Source organism: Acomys minous (genome assembly GCF_964271855.1).
Source record: "Acomys minous genome assembly, chromosome: 2".
Lineage (NCBI taxonomy): Eukaryota > Metazoa > Chordata > Mammalia > Rodentia > Muridae > Acomys > Acomys minous.
The window spans coordinates 15,206,940-15,228,716 of record NC_140484.1 but is presented as its reverse complement, the minus strand read 5'-3'; the positions used below and the strand labels follow the sequence as shown (position 1 = coordinate 15,228,716).

General features: G+C 44.8%; 1 protein-coding gene across 5 annotated transcripts in view; it reads right to left on the bottom strand.

The window, feature by feature from the left end:
• FBXW4 (F-box and WD repeat domain containing 4) overlaps positions 1 to 21,777 on the bottom strand; it is a 79,583-nt gene that overhangs the window by 41,918 nt on the left and 15,888 nt on the right. For 2 of the 5 annotated variants that reach the window (XR_014777539.1, XM_084773745.1), the window contains exons 2-5: positions 18,525 to 18,620; positions 15,821 to 16,006; positions 15,071 to 15,203; positions 9,944 to 10,038 (exon numbers count right to left, since the gene is read on the bottom strand). Coding sequence is in view for 3 of the 5 variants with exons in the window: in XM_084773745.1 (XP_084629871.1) it covers positions 9,944 to 10,038; positions 15,071 to 15,203; positions 15,821 to 16,006; positions 18,525 to 18,620 (510 nt within the window). In the remaining 2 variants the exon portion in view is untranslated. Of the gene's footprint in view, positions 1 to 3,070; positions 3,174 to 9,943; positions 10,039 to 15,070; positions 15,204 to 15,820; positions 16,007 to 18,524; positions 18,621 to 21,777 lie in introns of those variants that run through there. The other 3 variants (XR_014777538.1, XM_084773746.1, XM_084773747.1) reach the window with 2 other exon arrangements.

Genomic DNA, 21,777 nt, shown 5'->3' with positions numbered 1-21,777 from the left:
CACAGACACGGGGAAACTGTCATGTCAGCAGAATTCCTATTCTGGGGCCCTAAGCTCATGACCAGAGCCATGTTTGCCTGTGCTGAACTTAGAGAAAGGAAGACAAACAACTTGCTCCATGAACAGCCAGCAGGAGGGCACAGAGACTAGCACTTAGCAAGAAGGAAATTAGTACTGAGGATGGTGGTAAGCAGAAGCCCCTTTAAACAAAGAATGTAGAGGTGCCGGGCGTGGTGGCGCACACCTTTAATCCCAGCGCTCGGGAGGCAGAGGCAGGCGGATCACTGTGAGTTCAAGGCCAGCCTGGTTTACAAAGCAAGTCCAGGACAGCCAGGGCTACACAGAGAGACCCTGTCTCAAAAAACAAACAAAAAGAAAGAAGGAAATGTAAAATGAACTGGAGTGCAAAGAACCTAAGACTTCTAGAGGGAAATACTAATATCTGCCCGAAATGGCCTGAGAACCCCCTTAAATGCAGACGGCTAGGGTGATCCTTCCCCCCCAACATGACCCTCCCCAAATATATTCTGCTCCTGATCCAGCCATAGCCTCACTGTTGCCTTTCCACCCAGCCCCAGCCCCCAGTCCACGTGTAAGAGTAAGCTCCCCCGGCTCAAGAAACTGAAAGCACACCTCTTTCATGAAGGGGCCTATTCTGACTGGTCTGAGTGCTACAACTATGGCTACGCCTAACAGGTGGAGAAACCTTAAATATATGAGCCCTATGGTGACAAGACCACTGGAACGGATCAGTGCCATAAGTCAGGCAGGGCTAGAAGCTTCCGCTCCACCAGCAGGTTCCTCTTTAGCCTTGACAGATCAAACCCCAGGCCGAAGCAAGCTGCAGAGATCAGTTCTGTGTCTAAGCCAAAGGTCTTCACAGTGAGGGACCAAAGCTGCCCTGCCTAGCCTCTGCTGACTGAGCCTCAGATTAATCACCAGCAGGCAAGGGCTGAGCACCAGCCTGCAATCTGAGCCTGGGCACCACCTGCAGAGGGGTCTTCCTGGCACCCCCTTATGCCCTTCGGGGAGGACCCCAGTGCATGAGGGTGTCCACCTGTTGGCAAGACTACCTGAGACAGGCATATGTGACATTCAGCTGTCTTTCACTTGACAGATTAAGTCATAAGTGATCTGAGTAGCTTAGTGAGACAAGGAAAAATAAGTAGTGACTCACAGTGAAGCCAGTGCCCCAAATGAAAGAAAATCCACAGCTTCCCGACAGAAAGACGAAGTCCACTGTCTCCCTCACTCCTGTCCAAAGAAGAAATCTAGCTGAGACCTTAGAGTTGTGAACTCACTGGATGCCTGCCTCGTGCATGGCATACACATCCTTGCTATTTCCATATAAAGAGGAGACTGATGGAAAGGAAAGAGACAGACAGGGGTGTCCTTACACGGCTAGGTGTTTTGGTGAGAGGTGCTGCCCTCCCTTGAGGATGAGAGGCACTTGCCCTGAGCACCAAGCTCTGTAAGAACAGTTTCCTCGATGGCCTCACAGAAGCATGGAGAACTGAGTGTGCTGGGCATGCACTGTCTGTCTATGCAGGCAGGTGCTTTTTAGGATCAAAAGACTCCGTCACATTATAGATTCTTTGCAGATGGTAACCCCTGGGTAAAGTATCATAATGCTAAAAGAGCTAAAAGGAGAAAAGTCTGGAATGGAGAGTCACATCGTACAAAGACTGCTTCCTGGCCCAAAGGGTTAGAGGCTTCCTTCCCACCTGCCCATAGCCCAGGAGAACCATGTGTGGCAGAGGTCACTCAGGCTGAAGTATGTTCCTTCAAGGGCAAAGAAAAGTACAGGTCAGAGAAAAGGTGCTGGAGTCCTGCGAGCACCTTCATCTGAGGAATAACAGCCCTGGCCGGACTGTCACAGCTTGTACCGCCACAGCTTCATCCCCAACAAGTCCCTTTGAACCTCCGGCCTCAACCCAGAGTTAGGATAGAGCCATGGCTACAATTACACACTTGCTTGGGGAAGGGGGTGGGTGCTATATGTGACAGGCCATGAAAGGTCCCAGCCTATAAAACAACCTGAAAAACAAACCCTTAATTTAAATGTTAATGAAAGTGCTGTGGAGACATCAGAGGCTTCCTGGCTGCTCAGAGAACAGCTACACAAGCCTCAGAATTTATGGCTCCCCTTTACCCTCCCACCTCCCACTGAAGTTTAAAGAGGAGAGAGAGAGAGAGAGAGAGAGAGAGACAGAGAGAGAGACAGAGAGAGACAGAGAGACAGAGAGAGAGAGGGGGAGAGAGAGAGAGAGAGAGAGAGAGAGAGAGAGAGAGAGAGAGAGAGAGAGAGAGAGAGAGAGAGAAACAGCCCTAACTCTAACATTAACACCATGCTCCATCTTGGGATGTGCCAACCACACTTGCCTGGCAAAAATATACTCCTAAAAATGGGTTCTGAGCCAGCCAAGCATGGGGGGTGCTGTTTTCAGACCAGCAGATCAACACATGAGCATCTCCGTGCCATCCTGCCCTGGATAATAGTGAAACCCACAGTCTTAAGGAACTGAAAACAACTCTGGCACTAGGCTCTGCTACTGATGGCTATAACCTCCGAGAGCCTTGAATTTGCACAGGCAGTGGACACCAAGGTAAAGGGCACAGCACTAAGCTTCATCAGGACCTGACCCAATGCAATGTTCCCACAACGCATATCACTGATGCCTCACAATTTGAGCACATTTCCAGCTGAATTAGTGGGTCCGCCTAGTATTACCAAAAGATCCTATCTTTCTCCAAGTATTGTGATGCCTCTTCCAGCCACACCAGACCTTGGCCCCTGTAGCACCTTTGTATAAACTCTGACTCTCACCATTGAGGGACATTATATACATATACATATACATATACACATACACATATATAAACATATACACATACATATACATATACACATACATATACATATACACATACACATACATATACACATATACATATCTGGCTGTCATATACATATATACATACACATACATATCTGGCTGTCATATACATATACACATATACACACATACATAACTGGCTGTCATATACATACACACATACATATACACATACACATCTGGCTGTCTCACAAAGCAGGACAAGAAGACATTCTTGCCTCACTCAACAGGCCTTCTTTCCTCAGGCCCCAAAAGAATCTTCCCTCTGCTCCAACTCTAGGATGGGAGGAAAAAGTGACAGAGAAAGATCCTTAAGCCACCATGGTCCACCTGAGGCAGCAGGAGGCTCAGTCACAGATGGAGCACTACAGTCCTTTGCTCCTCTTTCTTCAGCCTATCAAGGCTGGAGATCCCCTTCATATACAGCAGCTCATCACCAACCAGAAAGCCAAACCCACAGACAAACTCCTTCTACCTGACTTTTCTTCCCCTCAGTGAGTCATGATGCCCAGGGCCAGAAGACAGCAGCAGCATACGGAACCAATGGAACCCATGCTGACACTGCCTCTTTTTCCAACTCTCAAACCTGTCAGAGCGCCCTCCACACGCAATCGCCCTCCAGTAAAGAAAGATGCACTTCAGCAGGATGGCATCCACCACACAGTAAACCCTGTAGCTGCTGGAACAAACACCCTGCTCTCCCAGTGCCGCCATCCACTGCCAAACAGTGCACAGGGCTGGCCTTCCTTCCAGACTCAGCCGCACCTCTGGGAGAAATGAAGCAAGAAGGAGAGCTTCTCCATCAACCCCACACACACACCAGAGGCCGCAACTCACTTTACAGATTTGAATTGGTCCATTTCATGCAGACTTGGACTAATCCCCCCAAAACAAACAGGCCGCCACAGCACACAGAACGATACTGTATACTTAGTAACACAGCGAAGTCAAGCTCCTACACCTGTACCACTCATATATTTCCCTGATGACAGAAGCAGGAGAGAAGGGATTAAAGCCTTCCTGACCACACTCGCCCACATGACAGCAGCAGCGTTCACAGAGGCAAGGGCTCTCTCTACCCAGTACCTTTTTCCCCCTTTCAGAGAAATAGATACGGGGTCTGCAGAGAAAGGGGGAGCTGCACGTCTCTCTACCTTTTCCCTCAAGGCAAACAGATTCATTTCACCACAGATGCCAAGTGCAGGATAAAGGATCCAGAAAACCAAAGACCTATGTGCATGTCTGCAGAAGCATTTCCCTGAGTGAAAGCAGGTCTTTCTCGTATGTGGCCTTCCCCTACTGTGCCCTATGTCAGCTCTGGACACCAAAGAGTGTTGTCAGGCCCTCACAGAGGCTTTCAGAGGGCCTGGGACGGGAATCATGATGGTTGTGAGCCACCATGTTGGTGCTGGGATTGAACCTGGGTCCTCTGGAGGAGCAGCCAGTGTTCTTAACCGCTAAGCTACCTCTCTATCCCACTTTTTGGGTTTTTTTGGTTTTTTGAGACAGGGTTTCTCTGTGTAGTCTTGGCTGTCCTGGACTCGCTTTGTAGTCCAGGCTGGCCTCGAACTCACAGTGATCCACCTGCCTCTGCCTCCCGAGTGCTGGGATTAAAGGCGTGCGCCACCACGCCTGGCATTCTATCCCACTTTTAATGGGGAATAAAGTCTTGTAAGTATTTTTGTAGGAGTGGGTATAGTGATGCAAGTCTTTAATGCCAGTACCTGGGAGGCAGAAGTAGGTGGATTTCTGTTAGTTTGAGGCCAGCCTGGTCTACATAGTGAGTTTCAGGCCAGCCAGATCTATATAATAAGACTCTGTCTCAAAAACATCAAACAATTAAAAAAATTTTTTTAAAGGAAAAAAAAGTTTTGTATTATTCTTGAGTAATTACTAACTTCAATCAGGTAGAAATAACTTTTAAATAGCAATAAAATATATTAATCTTATTAACTCATAGGAAAGTATTCAGAATTCACAGTGACCTTAGGAGCTATATCTGAGATCATATATGTTTTTCTGCAAAACAACTTTAAAAGACACAGACCATTCTGTTTCAAGAACACTGTGTGCCTTCTTTACCTCCTCTGGCTCGCCCAACAGAGGTGGGAGCCTCCTATATGGAGCAGGGCTTCACTCCATAAAGCCAGATGTTGACAGCAGGATAAAAAGGTGGGAGGGCCACAGGACGCAAAGGAAAGACTGCTTGCCTGCCGCCTTACTTTGAAGCCTACTGTTTCTTTTAGTTTTAGTTTTGTTCACTTTTTTTTTTATAACCATAGCTTTGAGATGAGGAGTGATGGAGCACGCCCTCAATCCCACCACTCAGGAGGCAGAGGCAGACAGATCTCTGAGTGTGAGGCTGGCCTGGTCTACAGAGTGAGTTCAAGGACAGACAGGGCTACACTGAGAAACTATATCTAAGAAAATAAAAAATAAGACAAACATAGCTTTGGGCACATAACTGGTATTAAAAATCACCTTCTAGCCAGGCATGGTGGCACATGCCTTTAAACCCAGCACTCGGAAGGCAGAGGCAGGTGGATCGATGTGAGTTCGAGGCCAGCCTGGTGTATAAAGTGAGTCCAGGATAGCCAAGACTACACAGAGAAACCTTGTCTCAAGTGGGGGGAAAAAAGCCTTCTAAAACTTTACAAATTAAAAATCCAAAGTCACCGAAAGAAGGAAAAGTGGTACCTACACAGACCCAGGTCAGATTTCTTGCTTTCTCTTGGTCAAAAGTATCTCATACTAAGTCTAGAGTTTGAGGATACATATTTCATGTTAAAAGGGGAAAAAACTAACAAACAAAGAGCATCAACAACAGAGTGCACAAGACTAATTGTTTTTAATGGAGAAAGGCATTAATTGAGAAAAGACTAGTGCAAGGCCTGTGTCTTCACTATCCAGGTTCCTTCCAGCTACTCAAGGAAGGAGCAAGGGGAGTTTAGGGCAGTGGCTGCTCACAACCTCTCATGCAGTTAAGGGTCCAGGGCCATGTCACTCAGTGATTGACAAACACATTCAACAGGAATAGTGGCAGGGAGGTGACAGAAGGCAGCCATTGAGAATGACTTCAAAAGGAAGAGAAAAGGAAGAGAGATTCCTGTGGAGACTACCTCAAGAAGACTACAAAAGAGCAGTGTGACTCCTGGGGCAGGAGACCCCTCGGGTGCCCAGGAAATAGGCTTGAAAGCAACTAAGCACCAAGCAACTGCTGTATTAGGTGAGATGGTGAGGGAGTTGGCATACTATTATAGGACTTTTAGCTTTTCAGTCTTTATATACATTCTTTTAGGTCATTTCTTACTATAATCTAGTCATGTCTGTACTGAGTAAAGAAGAGGAAACAGATCACCCTACTAATAGCAGGCAAAGAACTTATCTCACAGACTGTTCTCAAGAATAGGCCTTGGAGCTGGAGAGATGGCTCAGAGGTTAAGAGCACTGTCTGTTCTTCCAGAGGTCCTGAGTTCAATTCCCAGCAACCACATGGTGGCTTACAACCATCTATAATGTGATCTGATGTGCACTGTATACATAATAAATAAATAAATTAAAAAAAAAAAAAAGAATAGGCCTTGAGGCTGAAAGTTGATGCCTCCCAGGGTTAAAAGAACAGATGAGTTTCGTTTTGAATTCCTCCTATCACTATGAGGAATCCTCCTGCCTTTTCTTCCAGAGTGCTAGGAAGAAACACAGGCTTCCATCATGGCCCCAGGTGGAGGGCTTTTTTTTTTAAGGCTCAAAGTCATGGATGAAGTAGACAGAGATGAACTTAACAATACAATATAAAGACCCCAGCCCAGTATATTCTTTGAGTAGAAAAAAAGAGAGGGAGGCAGTAAAACCCCAGCATGTGCCCTGGATGTCTAGTGTGAAGTCAGAATCCCCAACACATGCTTTTTTGAGAGAGAAGTCAACCTGCGTTCTATCCCTAAGTCCTATAGGACAGAAGGGCAGAAGTAACTCCTGAAAGTTGTCCTCCAACTTGTATCCTCCAACCATGACACAAGTACACTTGAACACATATACACCCTTGCATACATAGACACACACACACAGGCACACACTAAATAAGTAAATAAATAAATAAATAAATGCAATTTTTTTATTTAGTTTTATTTTATGTGCATTAGTGTGAAGGTGTCAGATCCCTTGGAACTGGAATTACAGACAGTTGTGAGCTGCCATGTGGGTGCTGGGAATTGAACCCAGGTCCTTTGGAAGAGCAGGCAGTGCTCTTAACCACTGAGCCATCCCTCTAGCCCCATAAATGCAAATTTTAAGATTTATTTATTTATTATGTATACAACATTCTACCTGCATGTATGCCTGCGGCCAGAAGAGGGCATCAGATTCCAGTATAGATGGTTGTAAACCACCATGTGGTTGCTGGGACTTTAACTTAGCCAGTGCTCTTAACCTCTGAGGCATCTCTCCAGCCCCTTTTTTTGTTTTTGTTTGTTTGTTTGTTTGTTTGTTTGACTCTGTATAACCTTGACTGTCCTGGGATTACAGGCATGTGTCACCACACCAGGCTTTGTTTGTTTGAGTTTTGTTTGTTTGTTTTTGTTTTGGGGGTGGTTTGTTTTTTTTGTTTTTTTGTTTTTGTTTTTTCAAGACAAGGTTTCTCTGTGTAGCCTTGACTGTCCTGGACTCACTTTGTAGACCAGGCTGGCCTCGATCTCACAGCAATCCGCCTGCCTCTGCCTCCCAAGTGCTAGGATTAAAGGCATGCGCCACCACGCTCGGCCCAGGCTTTGTTTTGTTTTGTTTTATGTTTCAAGACAGGGTTTCTCTATGTAGCCTTGTCTGTCCTGGACTCACTTTGTAGACCAGGTTGGCCTCAAACTCACATCAGTCTGCCTGCCTCTGTCTCCCTGAAGACTGGGATTAAAGGCATGCACCACCACTGTGCAGCTTTGCAGTATTTTTTAAACCAGAGTCTACAACGCATGGTGGCACACATCTTTAATGTCAGACCTGGGGAGGCACATATAGAATGATCTCTGTGAGTTCCAGGCCAGTCAGGGTTACAGAGTGAGACCCTGTCTCAAACAAACAAACAAACAAATAAAAAAACACATAGTTCAAGACCTCATTTGTGAAATTAAAGAAAAAGTCATATCAAATAACTTCACAGTCAACACAAAACAGGCAGACAACAGTGAGCAAAAGAATCATCCAGGACTAGGAAAATATACAAGGAAACTAAAAAAGAACGTGAAGAAAGCACAGAGGGATCCAAAAAGGGATGCAGCAGGGGTTTGCACAGAGAGAACAGCTGGCTAGCAGGGCTAACTGCAACCAGTGTGGTGCTCATACCGGAGTGACCCCAGTATTAACAAGTCATGTCCTTACCCCCAGTCAGTCTCTGAAATTATGGCCCAAACCCTCCAACTTGGTTTACTATGATCTCAAATGCCTCTTAATGAGGAGAGAAAATTCCATTCTCAATTTCTTTTGACACCATCTGCAATGGGTGTTATATGGTCTTTTCTGCAGACGATGTAGCTAGAGTAGAAGACGCTAAGGCTGGGATTCAGGCGGACAGCCTGTCCATACCTCAGTGAACACATTGTGAGTGCATGGATCATCTCTAGCCCCAGAGTCCAGTCTCCTGAAGCCAGCTGTAATCACTAAGACTAAGTCACCACCATACTTGTCCCTCTCACTCACTTACTCTAGCCCACAGACACACAAGCCTGGCAACTAAGCGTCAGAAGGGTGGCATTAGGAAGAAACTGCCAAGGGGACAAAGCCAGTCGACTCCATTTTCCTACTTAGAGCTCCCACACACTTGGTTTCCCCACTCCCCACTGGTCTCTTCCTTTCCTCTTTCCTAAGATGCTGGAATGATTTGTTCTGAAAAGCGACAGGTTTATAGGTTAGCCGACACCTCTGCTCTGTGGAATTTTAATTAACTTCTCCCATCGTCAATATGCTAAGGAATGGGGTCTCCATTCTCTGGGGTCAGCAATGTGTTTCAGGTCCTGCTATATCAGCCGTCAAATTGAAGAATTAATGACGTGGCTAATCGGCTCTAATTCTTAGGAAGGAAAAAAATTGAAAGGGAGTTGTGGAAGAGAGCAAGAGGAAAGCTACAGGCTCCATGAGGTGAGGAGAAAGAGGCTGAAGGGGGCTGAGCAAAAGGGCCACCTTTTGCTTTTAAGAACAAGTGACTGATTTAATCAGGTGGTGGAGTAGGCAGCCCTATAGCCTTCCCAATTCCATTCAGGTGAGATGAGACGTGTCAAGGAAAATCCAAGAAGACAGATGCTACTAACTTCTGGTAGTTTGGGTATAGGTAAGTGTCTAAACCCTACTGGGGAGGAGAAGGGCCTGCCTTGGTTAAAGATAGCCTAGACAGGGGCTGGAGCAATGGCTTATCAGCTAAGAACACTGGATTTGACTGCTGATACCCACATGGTAGCTCAGAACCATCTGTAACTGCAGTTCTAAATCCAACACCCTCTTCTGGTCTCCATGGGCACCACTCAAGGATTGCACAGGCCAAAGTACCATACAGATAAAATGATAAAACAGAGTTGCACTTCCACTACAACTGTCATGTCTCTACTCCTCTGCCTATGTGGATGATGGCCCCGTGGGTAGGCCCCACCCCTCTCTTCCTCCCCTGATACCCAGAGCCTGTAAGGGATACTCCAGAAGACATCTTCAGGGACTAAAGCAGAGATGAGTCACGACAGCAGGCTAGCTGCTGCTATCCCCTCTCAGGAACACTGAGAAGCCTCTGTTTTGGAGCAACCACAAAGGACATCTGCTCCAGAAAGGTGACACTGTCCTTAGTTTACATCCAGTATGGTATCTTGTCCTTAACATTTCCCATCAGTTGTCAAGGAAAGGTTATCTCAATTCCCAAGCATGTGAGAAGACCTCAGGTCTCCGGAAAATGTTACATCTCCAGGAGAGTGGTTCATAGCAACCTAGAATATACTACTGAAAAATTCTACCTTATCTGACCTAATAAACTGAAAACACTCTTGTATGAGATTTTAAAAACCCAAACATATCTCCCTTACCTGAGTAATGGGCTGATAGCAATGGACCAGACTCGGTCTTCGGTCTGTATGGTGTGTAAGCAGTGCCCCAGCCGGCCCGTGGCCAGAGGCCATACCTGGAAACAGGAGAGTAAATGCTCTTGTTGGCATTGCCTGGAATTCGGAGGAAGAAATGTGTAGCAGGTGGGAGGAGGAAGAATGGACTGCCCTGAAGACAGAGCTCAGGGTGTCAGCAGAGAGGCCTCTCCAGCATCTGCTTCACCTGCCACAGAGACAGACCTTGCTTCAGCCCCCACTCACCCACCCTTCCTTCTGTCTGAGAGCCTTATTACTAGTCCACTTTGTACCCGCAGTGAGGAGCCACACATCCCCACTGTGAGATGTAACTAAGAAGGGGAAGACAGAAGCAGCTTGCCTCTGAGAAACCTCAAGTGTGTGGACCTTCCTTTCTAGCCTTCACCAAAACTTTGCCTTAGGCTATAGGGAGAGGAAGGAAAATCAAGGTGCAGTGAGGGGAGACATGTACACTGTTAGAAGAGGAAAGAAAAAAAAAACACATAAAACCCTGCAAAACAAGGAAAGAATGGGAAGGAGACTTCAAAGTGAGGAGGTGGTGTGCTGTTGTTTGTTTGTTCATAATGCCCAGGATCCGAAGCTATTCATGTCAGCAGGGAATTTAGCACCTAGTGTCACCAAAAGTAGCAGAAAAGCTTAACTCTTTTAAGCTTCCATATCTCCACAGGTTAAAAATATTGCTTGGAGCACACTATCTGGTCCCTATCAGTCAGGAATGTACATTAGCAGCCACTCTGGGCTTAACTCTAATCAACACTCCCAGAGCCTCTCGGCAGTCAGTGCATTTACAAATCTCCCATTAAGCACAAGGCTCCCCTCACCTCACCCCACCCCAGATGACACACACAGGGACCGTAAGCCTCTAGCCAAACAGAAAGGAAACCTCAAATGTACAGGGCTCTCCCCAGAGCAGCCACAGAGGGGTCCTTTGGCAGCTAGATGGATCAATGACCTCTCAAGGTCCCCGCAGAGCTATAAGGGGAACACAGCAAACTCAGGCAGGACCTTAGATGGAAGAACTTAAGAAAACATTCCTTCACTGTAAGGGGCAGATGATGGAATGGGGGTGGTCTAGCTTCTTAGGGTCACATGGTATCTCTTCCCTATAAAAGGAGAAAGCGTTTCTTAGACTTTGTGGGTATGATGGAGTGGGGGATGGGAAGATAGTAGGGCTAACTTTTCCCAAAACTAAGAAAAGAAATTTAACAAGAATATTCTGGATGAGGGGGACAAACAAAACAAAACACATTAAAAAAAAGAAAAAAAAGAAAAAAAAACCCAAGGGCAAATACCTCAATGCTTCCTGTAAGCCCAGGATTCTGGCATCTGCTTTGTACCTGACAGCCAAACCCTTTGGTAATAACTAGATGTCCCTTTGGTTTCTTCCTTTAGACTGCCCAGCTTGGACGAGACCTTTGCCTTTTCTGAACTCTCTCGGAGTCAGGTTCTTGCTTGCAAGGTAAAGAGGGTACTCCTGATTTACAAAATCTCCAGGACAGCCTAAACCTGAGTTTTCTAGTAGCTTCCACAGAGATAAGTGGTAGAATCTGAGAGCCTACAAACCACAGAACAAGGTTCCTGATCTTTGTGAGTAACTCAGGAAGTGCACTGCCAACTCCAAGTATCAGTAGGAGAGCCTGTCCCATAGCTGAGCCCCCTCTACCAACAGAAGCACCCTGGCACCTGAGGGACAAGAGTTGACATAATAAAGATCTAGTCAGATTTTTACTATCAATTCAAAACAGACCCGCCTGGAAAATATCCAGTCAAAGTATCATTTATACAGCCCTTTTAGAAGGCAGACTAGAGGTGGCGAAGCTCCTACAATGATCTTTGACTCAGGAATTCCAAGGCTGAGAATTCATCCTAAAAAAAAATCTACAACAAGGAAAACCTAAATTGTAAAATATTTCCTACAGCCTATTATCACAGAACAAGCAACAGTCTTTGGAACCTAACCAGTACTGCTTTGAGCCTCCGCCTACAACTTGTTATCTCGGACCATGGAGATGTCTCCTAAGTCTTCCTGGTCTCAGTTTCAGCTCATCAAATGGGGGAAATGCCTGTGTCTCAGGATCACAGTGTAAGAAAGGGAGGGTAAATACACAGTACTAGCACACCATGGGGTACAGAATGTATAGACTTAAGAAAAGATTATTTCCAAGTTCTTGTATTCAGCAAGAAACTAGCTACAAACTTTCATCTACTAGAAAAAAATTTTTTACTAGAGAAAATTTTAGTAATGGTTAAGTTCATTTTGAAGCTATTGACAATAACATGAGGGTTAGAGATGCAGCTCAATTGGCAGAGTATTTACCTAGCTTCACAGAGCCTGGGCTTGATCTCCAGCTCTACACAGACTGGGAGACCGACAAGCACACAAGTAATCCCAGCACTCAATAGACGAGGGAAAGTTAGATGCTTATGGTCATCCTTAGCTACCTACTAAGTCCAAGGACAGCTATCTAAACACACACACACACACACACACACACACACACACACACACACACACACACACACACATCTTGTAAGAATAATAGAAAACCTTATAGAGTAGATACACAGAATATACTATATATCTAAAATATATCACAATTATGCAGGGAACGTATTTACCCAAAAAAAGATAAAATGAGAAAATGAATACAATACTTGGCCCAGTGCCTGGTTACAGTCTACGTTGTTAGAAAATAATCCTAGCAGGAATGTGGTGGCGCATACCTATGATCTCAAGAGGCAGAAAAGTTGCAAGTTCAAGGTTAGCCTGTGCTACATAGCCAGACATTGTCTGGAAAAAGAGAGATTGATCTGAGACTCCAGAGAAGAACCTAAGGCTATTCCTTAGCTGAATCAATGTAGCACCAAAGCACCTTCAGAAGACCTGCGGGCGTCCACAGACAAAGGCTACTCTTAGCTGTAAAGACAGAAGCCTCTTCTTGCAGTGAACAGAAGTGAATGCAAATACCCATGGTTTTAAGTTGATTTTAGAACTGTTGGGAGCTCAGCCCTAATCAGGGCATTTATACCGCCCTCTTCAGACTCAAGGAATACTGTGGAAGAAGGGAAGGAGAGAATGCTAAGAGCCAGAAGATAGGGGGAGGGACTTCAAAATGCTATCTTCTAAGTACAAGGCAGCCATGGCAGTCATGAACTCAGTAACTATTGCAACTGACACTGGGCCCTCCTAACAGTCAGCTATGAAGAAAGAAGGTTTAAGCCAGGCATGGTACACGCCTTTAATCCCAGCACTCAGGAAGCAGAGGCAGGTGGATTGACGTGAGTTTGAGGCCAGCCTGGTCTACAAAGCAAGTCTAGGACAGCCAAGGCTAAAACAAAGAAACCTTGCTTAAAAAAAAAAGATGAAGAAGAAAAAGAAGGAGGAGGAGGAGGAGGAGGAGGAGGGAGGTTTATAGGTATTTGCATCTATTGGCAACTAACAGATTCTGGGAGAGGAAGAGGCATAGTATCCTGTTATACCCCTGCTCTTGAAGTCAACCCTAGTCAAACTCTGTCGGACACTAATAAAAACAAAAGCTAACAAATATACTAAGAGATCTGTAAGGAAGATGGGGGTTTGAGAGGGGTGGGAAGAAAACAACAGAAAGGCAAGGATAACAAGGATGTATTACAAACATGTATGAAATTATCAAAAACAAAAGTTATTTTTTAAAAAGCTCTAGGGATTAACCTGTCCATGTCTCCCTAGCACTGGGACGATAGACAAATGCCACTGTCCCCAGATATGAATACTGACAACCCAGATCTTTATGCTTGCCTAGTGACCACTTAACTGAGCCATCTCTCTAGGCCCAGATTTACCTCTGAGCAGTTTGGCAAGTTAAAGTCAGTATCTTTGCAAGGAATGCTACAAAGTCATTGATTAAGCAAGAATTTAAAGTGAATGTGGGATAGAGGAAGAGGAAAAACCAGGTGACAGGAAATGTTTATACCTATAATCTCAGCACCTGAAAAAGTAGACACAAGGATCATCTGTGGCTATAAAATATAAATATTTTGTCTCAAAAAATAAAAGCAAAGACAAACTGCTGATTTTCCTCAGGCCTCCCTCGCTGCACACATATAAATAAAATAATATAAGACAGAAAATTTCAAAAGGAGGAGAAATGTCCATAAACAGAAGGGAACCTACTTAGCTTTTGTCACTTAAAAAATCAGCAACATGGAAGAGCAATCCCCAGAGGGTACACGGAGTCAGAAGTTATTGATAAAGCTGCCACTTCTCTCTCCTGAGGTCTCTCTCTGTGGCTTAGAGGTCCATTTGCTGATATCAATAGGCATTTTGCTACAGTGGAACCTCTAGATGCTAGAAAAGAGATAAGCAAGCCTTGCTAGCATGGCCCTGAACGGTCAGCAGAGTTCCCACTGCAGCCCCAAAGCCTGGTTCCTGACTAGTCTGCTGCACCCAAGACTGGAAAATACTTCTGTTTCTCAGAAGCAAGGGTTTCACACAGACTGAATGGATTGGATCCACAAAGCAAGGATGACAACTGTTTATCAGTTTCACTTCTTATGTCTTGGTGGCTGTCTGTGGACCAGGCAATCTGACAGTGACACAACCAATAGCAGCCTTCCTGTCCTTTCCACTGCCAGTGACCACATCACTCTCCAGAGAAGCAGTAAAAACACGTTTTAATTATCAGCCTGATTGCTTATAAACAAGGTGGTGAAAAATTAACTTCTCTAAATGGAGAGCAAGCAAAAGGAGGGAGATTTTAAAATAAAATATTGGGGTTAGAACTCAACACACAAACTTGAGGAAACTCAGCTCAGGGAGGAAAAGCTGGCCAGGCCCTCTGTTTCTGCATTCATACCACATTTCAAGTGAGTGGCAAGAGTCCCAGCCACTGTCCACTGCTCTCCCAGTCCAGCTGGCAGGAACACAGCCTGGCATGGCAAGCTGCATGCCAAGGGTACATAAGTAAGTTATTTATTGTGTGCCCTCACCCAGTGGTCTCAGCCAGTCCTGGGACTCCAGGCTCTACCCACCCTCTCACCTCAGGCCCTATAGACAGCAGGAAATAAGAGTACATAAGGGGGACAATGCCTCACCTTGGCTGTTCTGTCCCTGGAGCCACTCACAATGATGCCCCCTTTGCAGTCCACACAGTTCACCTCCTGTTCATGAGCCGAGTACTTGACAGTGAAGGTGCTGTGGATCTTATGAACACCAATCTTCCCATCTCTACAAGAGAATAAAGAGCCCACCCCAAGGGTTAACTACTCTCTCTGGAGAAAGAAGACCGTCTACTGAAACAGCCCAGTGTCCAACGACGCCCAGATGTGCTAAGCATTCTGCAATGTGGCCCACAAGACACTGAGATTCTAGGTACTTTTACTTCTTCAGCACACTGGGCTAACAGAGCTGAGGAGAAAGTAAACTTCCCCTTGAATGATATCAAACCTGCCCTGCTTTGCATTAAAGGCTCTTCCTGTTTTCTTCTCTGGCTAACTCTATTCACAGCTTTTGGTAAATCTCTGCTTTAAGTGTTATGAGGAGTGCAACACCAAAAAGCCCACCTTTTTTGTTTGTTTGTTTGTTTTTATGAGACAGGGTTTCTCTATGTAACCACCCTGGCTGCCCTGGACTCACTTTGTAGACCAGGCTGGTCTCAAACTCACAGAGGTCTGCCTTTCTCAGCCTCCTGGGATTACAGGCATGCGCCACCATGCCCAGCTCAAAGCCCACCTTTTTAAAGTCTCCTTCTTTAGTCCTCTGTTGTTGGGACACAAAAGTTAGAGGCAGACAGAGGTCCCTGAAGAACAGAAGGGAAGAAAGGAAGCTAAGAATCCAGCACTTACCCTCCTGCACTGACGATATGTGAGTTGGACAGCACAAAGCGACAAACATCCTCATCATGCCCAGCGAAGACCCTGAAGGGCCGACGGTTCACGCTGGCACCGTCTGGACGGAACTGGTAGGCCAGGATGAAATTAGCCTGAGATATATACAGAGAGGCATCCTCCAGCTGCATCCAGGGCATCTGACTAGAGAAGGAAAAAAAAAAAGGTAAAACTGCTGCCTGTACTTTTATAGATAAGGACTTAAAAAATTAAGTTGAAGAGGAGTATGGGAAGTCAAAGGAAACTTCCATCCAGGTAAAGTGACCTCTGCATTCTAGCTAAGTCCAACTGGTAAGTTTCAAGGTACCAAGACTCCAACATGTACGCCTTGCTCAACAGGTCAGTTAAGGGGTGATAGAGAAAAGGTAAGTTTTAGGAAATCCCATTCCTTTGCTATTGGAGCAAAGGTACATTTATAAGTGAAAAGAATCTAGCCATTAGGAAAGCATGCAAACCTGCTCAAGAGATGCCTAGATCCTCCCAAGAACAGCAACATTTCTGTACCGTACTGGAGGGTAAGTGTGGTGATATAAAGTAACTCCAAAGCAGCATGCTGCAGTTCAGGAGCTAGAAAGAGCTCAGCTCTCACAGCACCTGATTGGAGACATCCAGAGAGAGCTATAGATCCTCTCTCCAAAAAAGAAAAGCTTAAAAGCCAGTCCAGTCCCATGGCGTGAGACTACGCTGGGAGAGCGGCACGGCACGCACCTGTAGCTCTAGCACTCTCCTGAGGGCTAAAGCAGGAGGAGCAGGAGCTCAAGGCCGTCTTTAGACACATATGCAGGTCAAGGCTGTTATAGAGTACATTAACATCTTATCTCAATAAACAAGGGGGGGGGGAGGGAAGAGGACAGGGGAGATGAGGTAAGAGAAGAAGAGGACAGGGAAGGACACTCAACTCAACAGCCAGGTTCTGTGGTGGGGACAGAGACAGGCCTCCACCTGTGCCTATCCTACCTAACCCTCCTGCAGCTACCAAGTCTCAGGAATGCAAGAGAAAGCTGACTCATCCCATGGACCATCTCCCACTGCCAAGCCTGTCTGAGCAAACTGGGCTGTGTTCCTTCCCCAGGCTTCTTAGAACAAGCGTCATGGGAATGTGGAAAAGCTCTGCAAATTGACTTGCCGGGCCATTAAATGCAGGTTGGACTCTGTAGTAACTGAATTCTGCTCATGCAGTTTTCACAAGTGTGTGCATACATTATATAGAACATGTGTAGAGCACATACAGACGCCTGTATCCTTATTCATTATCCACATTGCTCTTCAACATCTTTTTCACAATTATGTGGAGCACTCCGATGGGCAGCAAATAGAGGAGGCTGGAGTTTGTGTACTTACAGCCATGCGGTAAACAGACATTCACCCAGGACAAGAAACCAGGTTCATGCCAGGTGAGCAGTGGAGAATCCTGGGGCAGCCTGGTAACTGTTCTGTGTTTATTTGCCAGGCTGCCTTAAATTAATGCCCTAAAGACAACACCAGGAGCAAAAGGCTGACAGAGACATTTTCTTTGACGTTAAAAGGCACAAATGGCCAGGTCCGACGGCGCTTGCTCGCGGTCCAGCATTGAGGAGCCTGAAGCATGAGGGCGGCAGGCTTGAGGCCAACCTGGGCTACAAGGGAGGCCCTGTTTTGTAAAAAAAACCACTCCAAGGTGCAAATGGAAATCAGAAGGTAAAGCCTTTCATCATTAAAATCCATCTTTCTCTTTTATACCTTCTCTATCATAATACTGCCACATAATTCCTAGCAACTGACATCAGCCAAACCAGTGCAAACAACACAAGCAGGACAGGTGTGTTGGTCTGAATGAGACTGATCCCCATGGGCTCATATATTAGGATGTTTTGTCACCAGAGAGTAGAACTGTTTGAGAAGGATTAGGAAGACAAGGAGGTGTGGCCTTGTTGGAAGTGTGCCATGGGAGTGGACTTTGAGGTTAGAAAAGCTCATCCCAGGCCCAGTGTGTGTGTGTGTGTGTGTGTGTGTGTGTGTGTGTGTGTGTGTGTGTGTGTGTGTGTGTGTGTGTGTGTGTGTGTGTGTGTGTGTGTGTGTGTGTGTGTGCGTGTGTGCGCGCGCATGCACGCACGCCTCTGTCTCTGTCTCTGTCTCTCTGTCTCTGTCTCTCTCTCTCTCCTGTTACCTGTGGATCAGGGTGCCATGCCTATCTGCTTGTGGTATCTGAAGAATCAACAGGAGTTGCCCTACCATAGATAGCCACTACGATCTAATGTCTATTGTGCTCTTCTGTCTTGGGAAGCCTTAAAAGAATCAAGAAGTAAGGCTAAAAGATGGTGTAGACGTTAACAGCACTTGCTGCTCTTTCAAAGGATCCAGGTTCAATTCCCAGCACCTCCATGGTAGCTCACAATCATCTGTAAACTCCAGTTCCAGGGGATCTGATGTCTTTTCTAGAACTTGCAAAAGCACTAGGAACACACATGGTAGACAGACATACACACAGACAAAATGCTCATACAGTAAGCCAGGCTTAGTGGTGTACACTTTTAATCCCAGAATTTGGGAGGCAGAGACAGGTAGATTTCTGTGAGTTCAAGGACAGCCAGAGCTACATATTGAGACCCCACCCCCAAAAAACAAATAAAAATTAAACACATAAAATAAAAACAACTTTAAAAAATATCAAGAAGCTACTTACCTACACCTCCACTTCAGTAGAATCCCCTCTCGGCAGCGCCCCAGCCGCCAGTTCTGAGAAACCTTTACTCGTTCCTTTACTGGGATGCTGGCCATCCTAGGCGCAAACAGAACAAAGAACTCAGTCACTACAACTCACTGCAAATAAGAAAAGATTCTATGGACTTACTGAGTCAGGACTTGGAGACATACAGAATAGAATCAAATATAAGTTTTAAAGGAATTATGAGATCAAGAAGGAAGAACTCCTATGTCCATACTCGGCTAATCAAGAAATACAAGCAGAAGTCTTTAAACTACTTCAAACTCTTTAAACTACTAGAAGTGTCTATAGTGATGTCAAAACAATCTCCTGAAAAACATGACAAAAAAAAAGGGCTAGAGCCACTGAGGCAACTCCATGACTAAGAGGCACTTGCCACAAAAGCCTCACAGCATGAGCTTGATCCCCACAGTACAAAGAGCTGACTCCCAGAAGGTGTCCTCTGACCTCCGCACATGTGCTTGCACCTGCCTACACTAATATTGTGCGCATACTCACACACAGTAAGAATAGGATATGAGACTGACATATTGCCTACTGACTAAGAGTGATGTAATAATAAATCTTTTTTTTTTTTTATTTCAAGTTCTGAAACTCCTGGATATCCATCTTGAGAAAGATGGACCCTGCCTGACTCCTACCTCACACCAAACAGGAAAAGTTTATATATAATAAATCTACACATAAAACATACAATATGAAGCTATTAGAATAAATTATATAAACCCATCTATCTGGACAAAAAAAAAAGGGGTGGGTGGAGCTTGTGTCTGTTGTGGGTAGGCAAAGTTCTTAGGACAGCTAGCGAATTAGACTTTATCAAAATTAAAAACTATCCCACAAAAATGAACAGAATAAGCCAGTCTGGAAAAACATTACACACACACACACACACGGTAAAGGACTTGAACTCAAATGAAGAGACATTTCTCTTTCCATACTTAAGTTAGCCTTGATTCATTCTGCCTCAAGCCTCCCAAGAGAGAGGATTACAGACACACATCACCATGCTCAGGCTCTGGGTTTGTATATTTTTAAAAGACCTTTCTTGTCCTATTTGACGACAAGAAAGAAAAATGTCATAGCTGCTATAGCAAAAGGCCCAGCAGAGGGTTGTTTTATACTTTTATGGGTATGAGTGGTTTTCCGTATTCATGTATGTGTACCATGTGAAGAGGACATGAGAGCCCCTAGAACTGGGGTTACAGACAGCTGTATGCCACCAAGTGGGTGCTGGGAACGAAACTTGGGTCCTTTTTTTTTTAGTGTTTTTAATAGCTGAACCATCTCTCTGCCTGCCCCCAACTTTAAAAAAAAAAAGAAAAGATTATCCTGAATGAAGGCAATATTATACATACTATATTTCATTTACATGAACTTGAGAAAAGGGCTAGTTAACCTAAAATGAAAAAAAAAAAAAAACCTCATAGTAACAAATAACCAACAAGGCAGGGGTGGAAACATTCTGAGGTTCTATGTCCTACATCTAGATATTGAAGGGCGTTGCATATATCTATCAAGAAGGCATCAATCGGGCCAGATGTGAGGTTGCAGGCCTGTAGTCCTAGTACTCAGGAAGCTGAGACAGCAGGATCGTAAATTCAAAGCTGGTCTACACAGCAAGACAGCCTGAGCCACACAGCAAGCCAGCCTGAGCTACACAGCAAGACAGTGTCTCAGGAAAACAGCTGGGAGGTGGCGCACACCTTTAATCCCAGCGCCCAGGAGGCAGAGGCAGGTGGATTTTTGTGAGTTGGAGGCCAGCCTGGTCTACAGAGTGAGTTCCAGGACAGAGGTAGGGGTGGTGGTCATCTCTTATTCCTCATCAAAATTCCCTTCTTCCATCTGCCCTTCACTCGGCTCCCTCTAATCTTAATATCTTATTTAAGCACGAGACATTTATGCTTTTATATATTTCCCAATCCTTCTACAATGTAATATTTGATAAATGAAAAAATGTCCCCTAAAATTATAGAAGCTTGGAGGCAGCGTGGGGTGGGTGGGGTAGCTCAGCAGTAGAAGACAGGTGCTTTTGTAAGGCTCTGGGTTGAATTCTTAGCATAAATAAAAAAAACAGATGATAGTGTTGACAAAACTGAACAAGTACCAATAAAGCAAAAGACAAGAAACTGATTTAGATGGCCACCTCATACTACTATATAGTGCATTCAAAAATAGAGAAGTTGAGTTGGATGTGACAGCACAAACCTATATGATCTTAACACTCAAAAGGCTGAGGCAGAAAGATTTATTGTGAGTTCACAGCTAGCCTGGGTCACACAGTGAGTTCCAGGTCAGCCTCGCCTATATGCAAGATCTTGTCTCATTTTTTTTTTTAAAGGCAAAACAAACAAACAAAGTCAATTTAAGATAGGGAAAAAAAGAAAAATATGCACACTCCCAAAAAAAAAGTAGAAACAGAAACATATGAATTGTAAGGTATGTAAGTTTGATTCTATTAAATATGAAATGCTAACATAGGTGGGAAAGGGGACTAAAAGGTAACAACAGAGTCAGGGAGCCTAACATTGTAAATACAAGTTTCATCCCCAAAACTTTTAGGGAACTGATAAAAATCTATCCAAACAATACCCTGTCTCAAGTATCCAGCCGTCCGTGTCCAACAGCCTAAGCGCAGTCACATGGGACTTACACAAAGAAACCCGGGAAAAACAATCCTGAATACTAGTTTACAGAAATGTACCTTAAAATAATTATTAAATACTGACTTGCATCTATTAAGGGGAAAACCTGGCAAGCTTCTGACTTTATAAGCACATGGGTTTGGTTACACTTTGCTGGTACTGTTTTCTGCTCTCAAATTTCCACTATGAGCACTGTATCACAAACAACTCAAATGAGAAATATATTGTACAGTGTATGAGCTGGAAACAGCCCACATGCCTGCCTGTGGGAGGGAACAGCACACAAACGCAATGGAATAGAGCATGTGGGACCGCAAAAATTAAACACATGAGGAATCAGAACATGAAAACTGTTGTACAGTAAACAATAACAACTGCAAGACTAAGTCGAAGACACCATACAACATGTTTCTATAGATAACAGGTTGGAAGTTTATATTAATGATGCTTTGGGACGTGAGCAAGTTCTTTAAATAAACCACATAGTTGATAATGTCTCTGTTTATCTTTAACTGCTAGATTAAATAAAGTTCTAAGAAGCACAGAAAGCACACTCAGAAAACTGG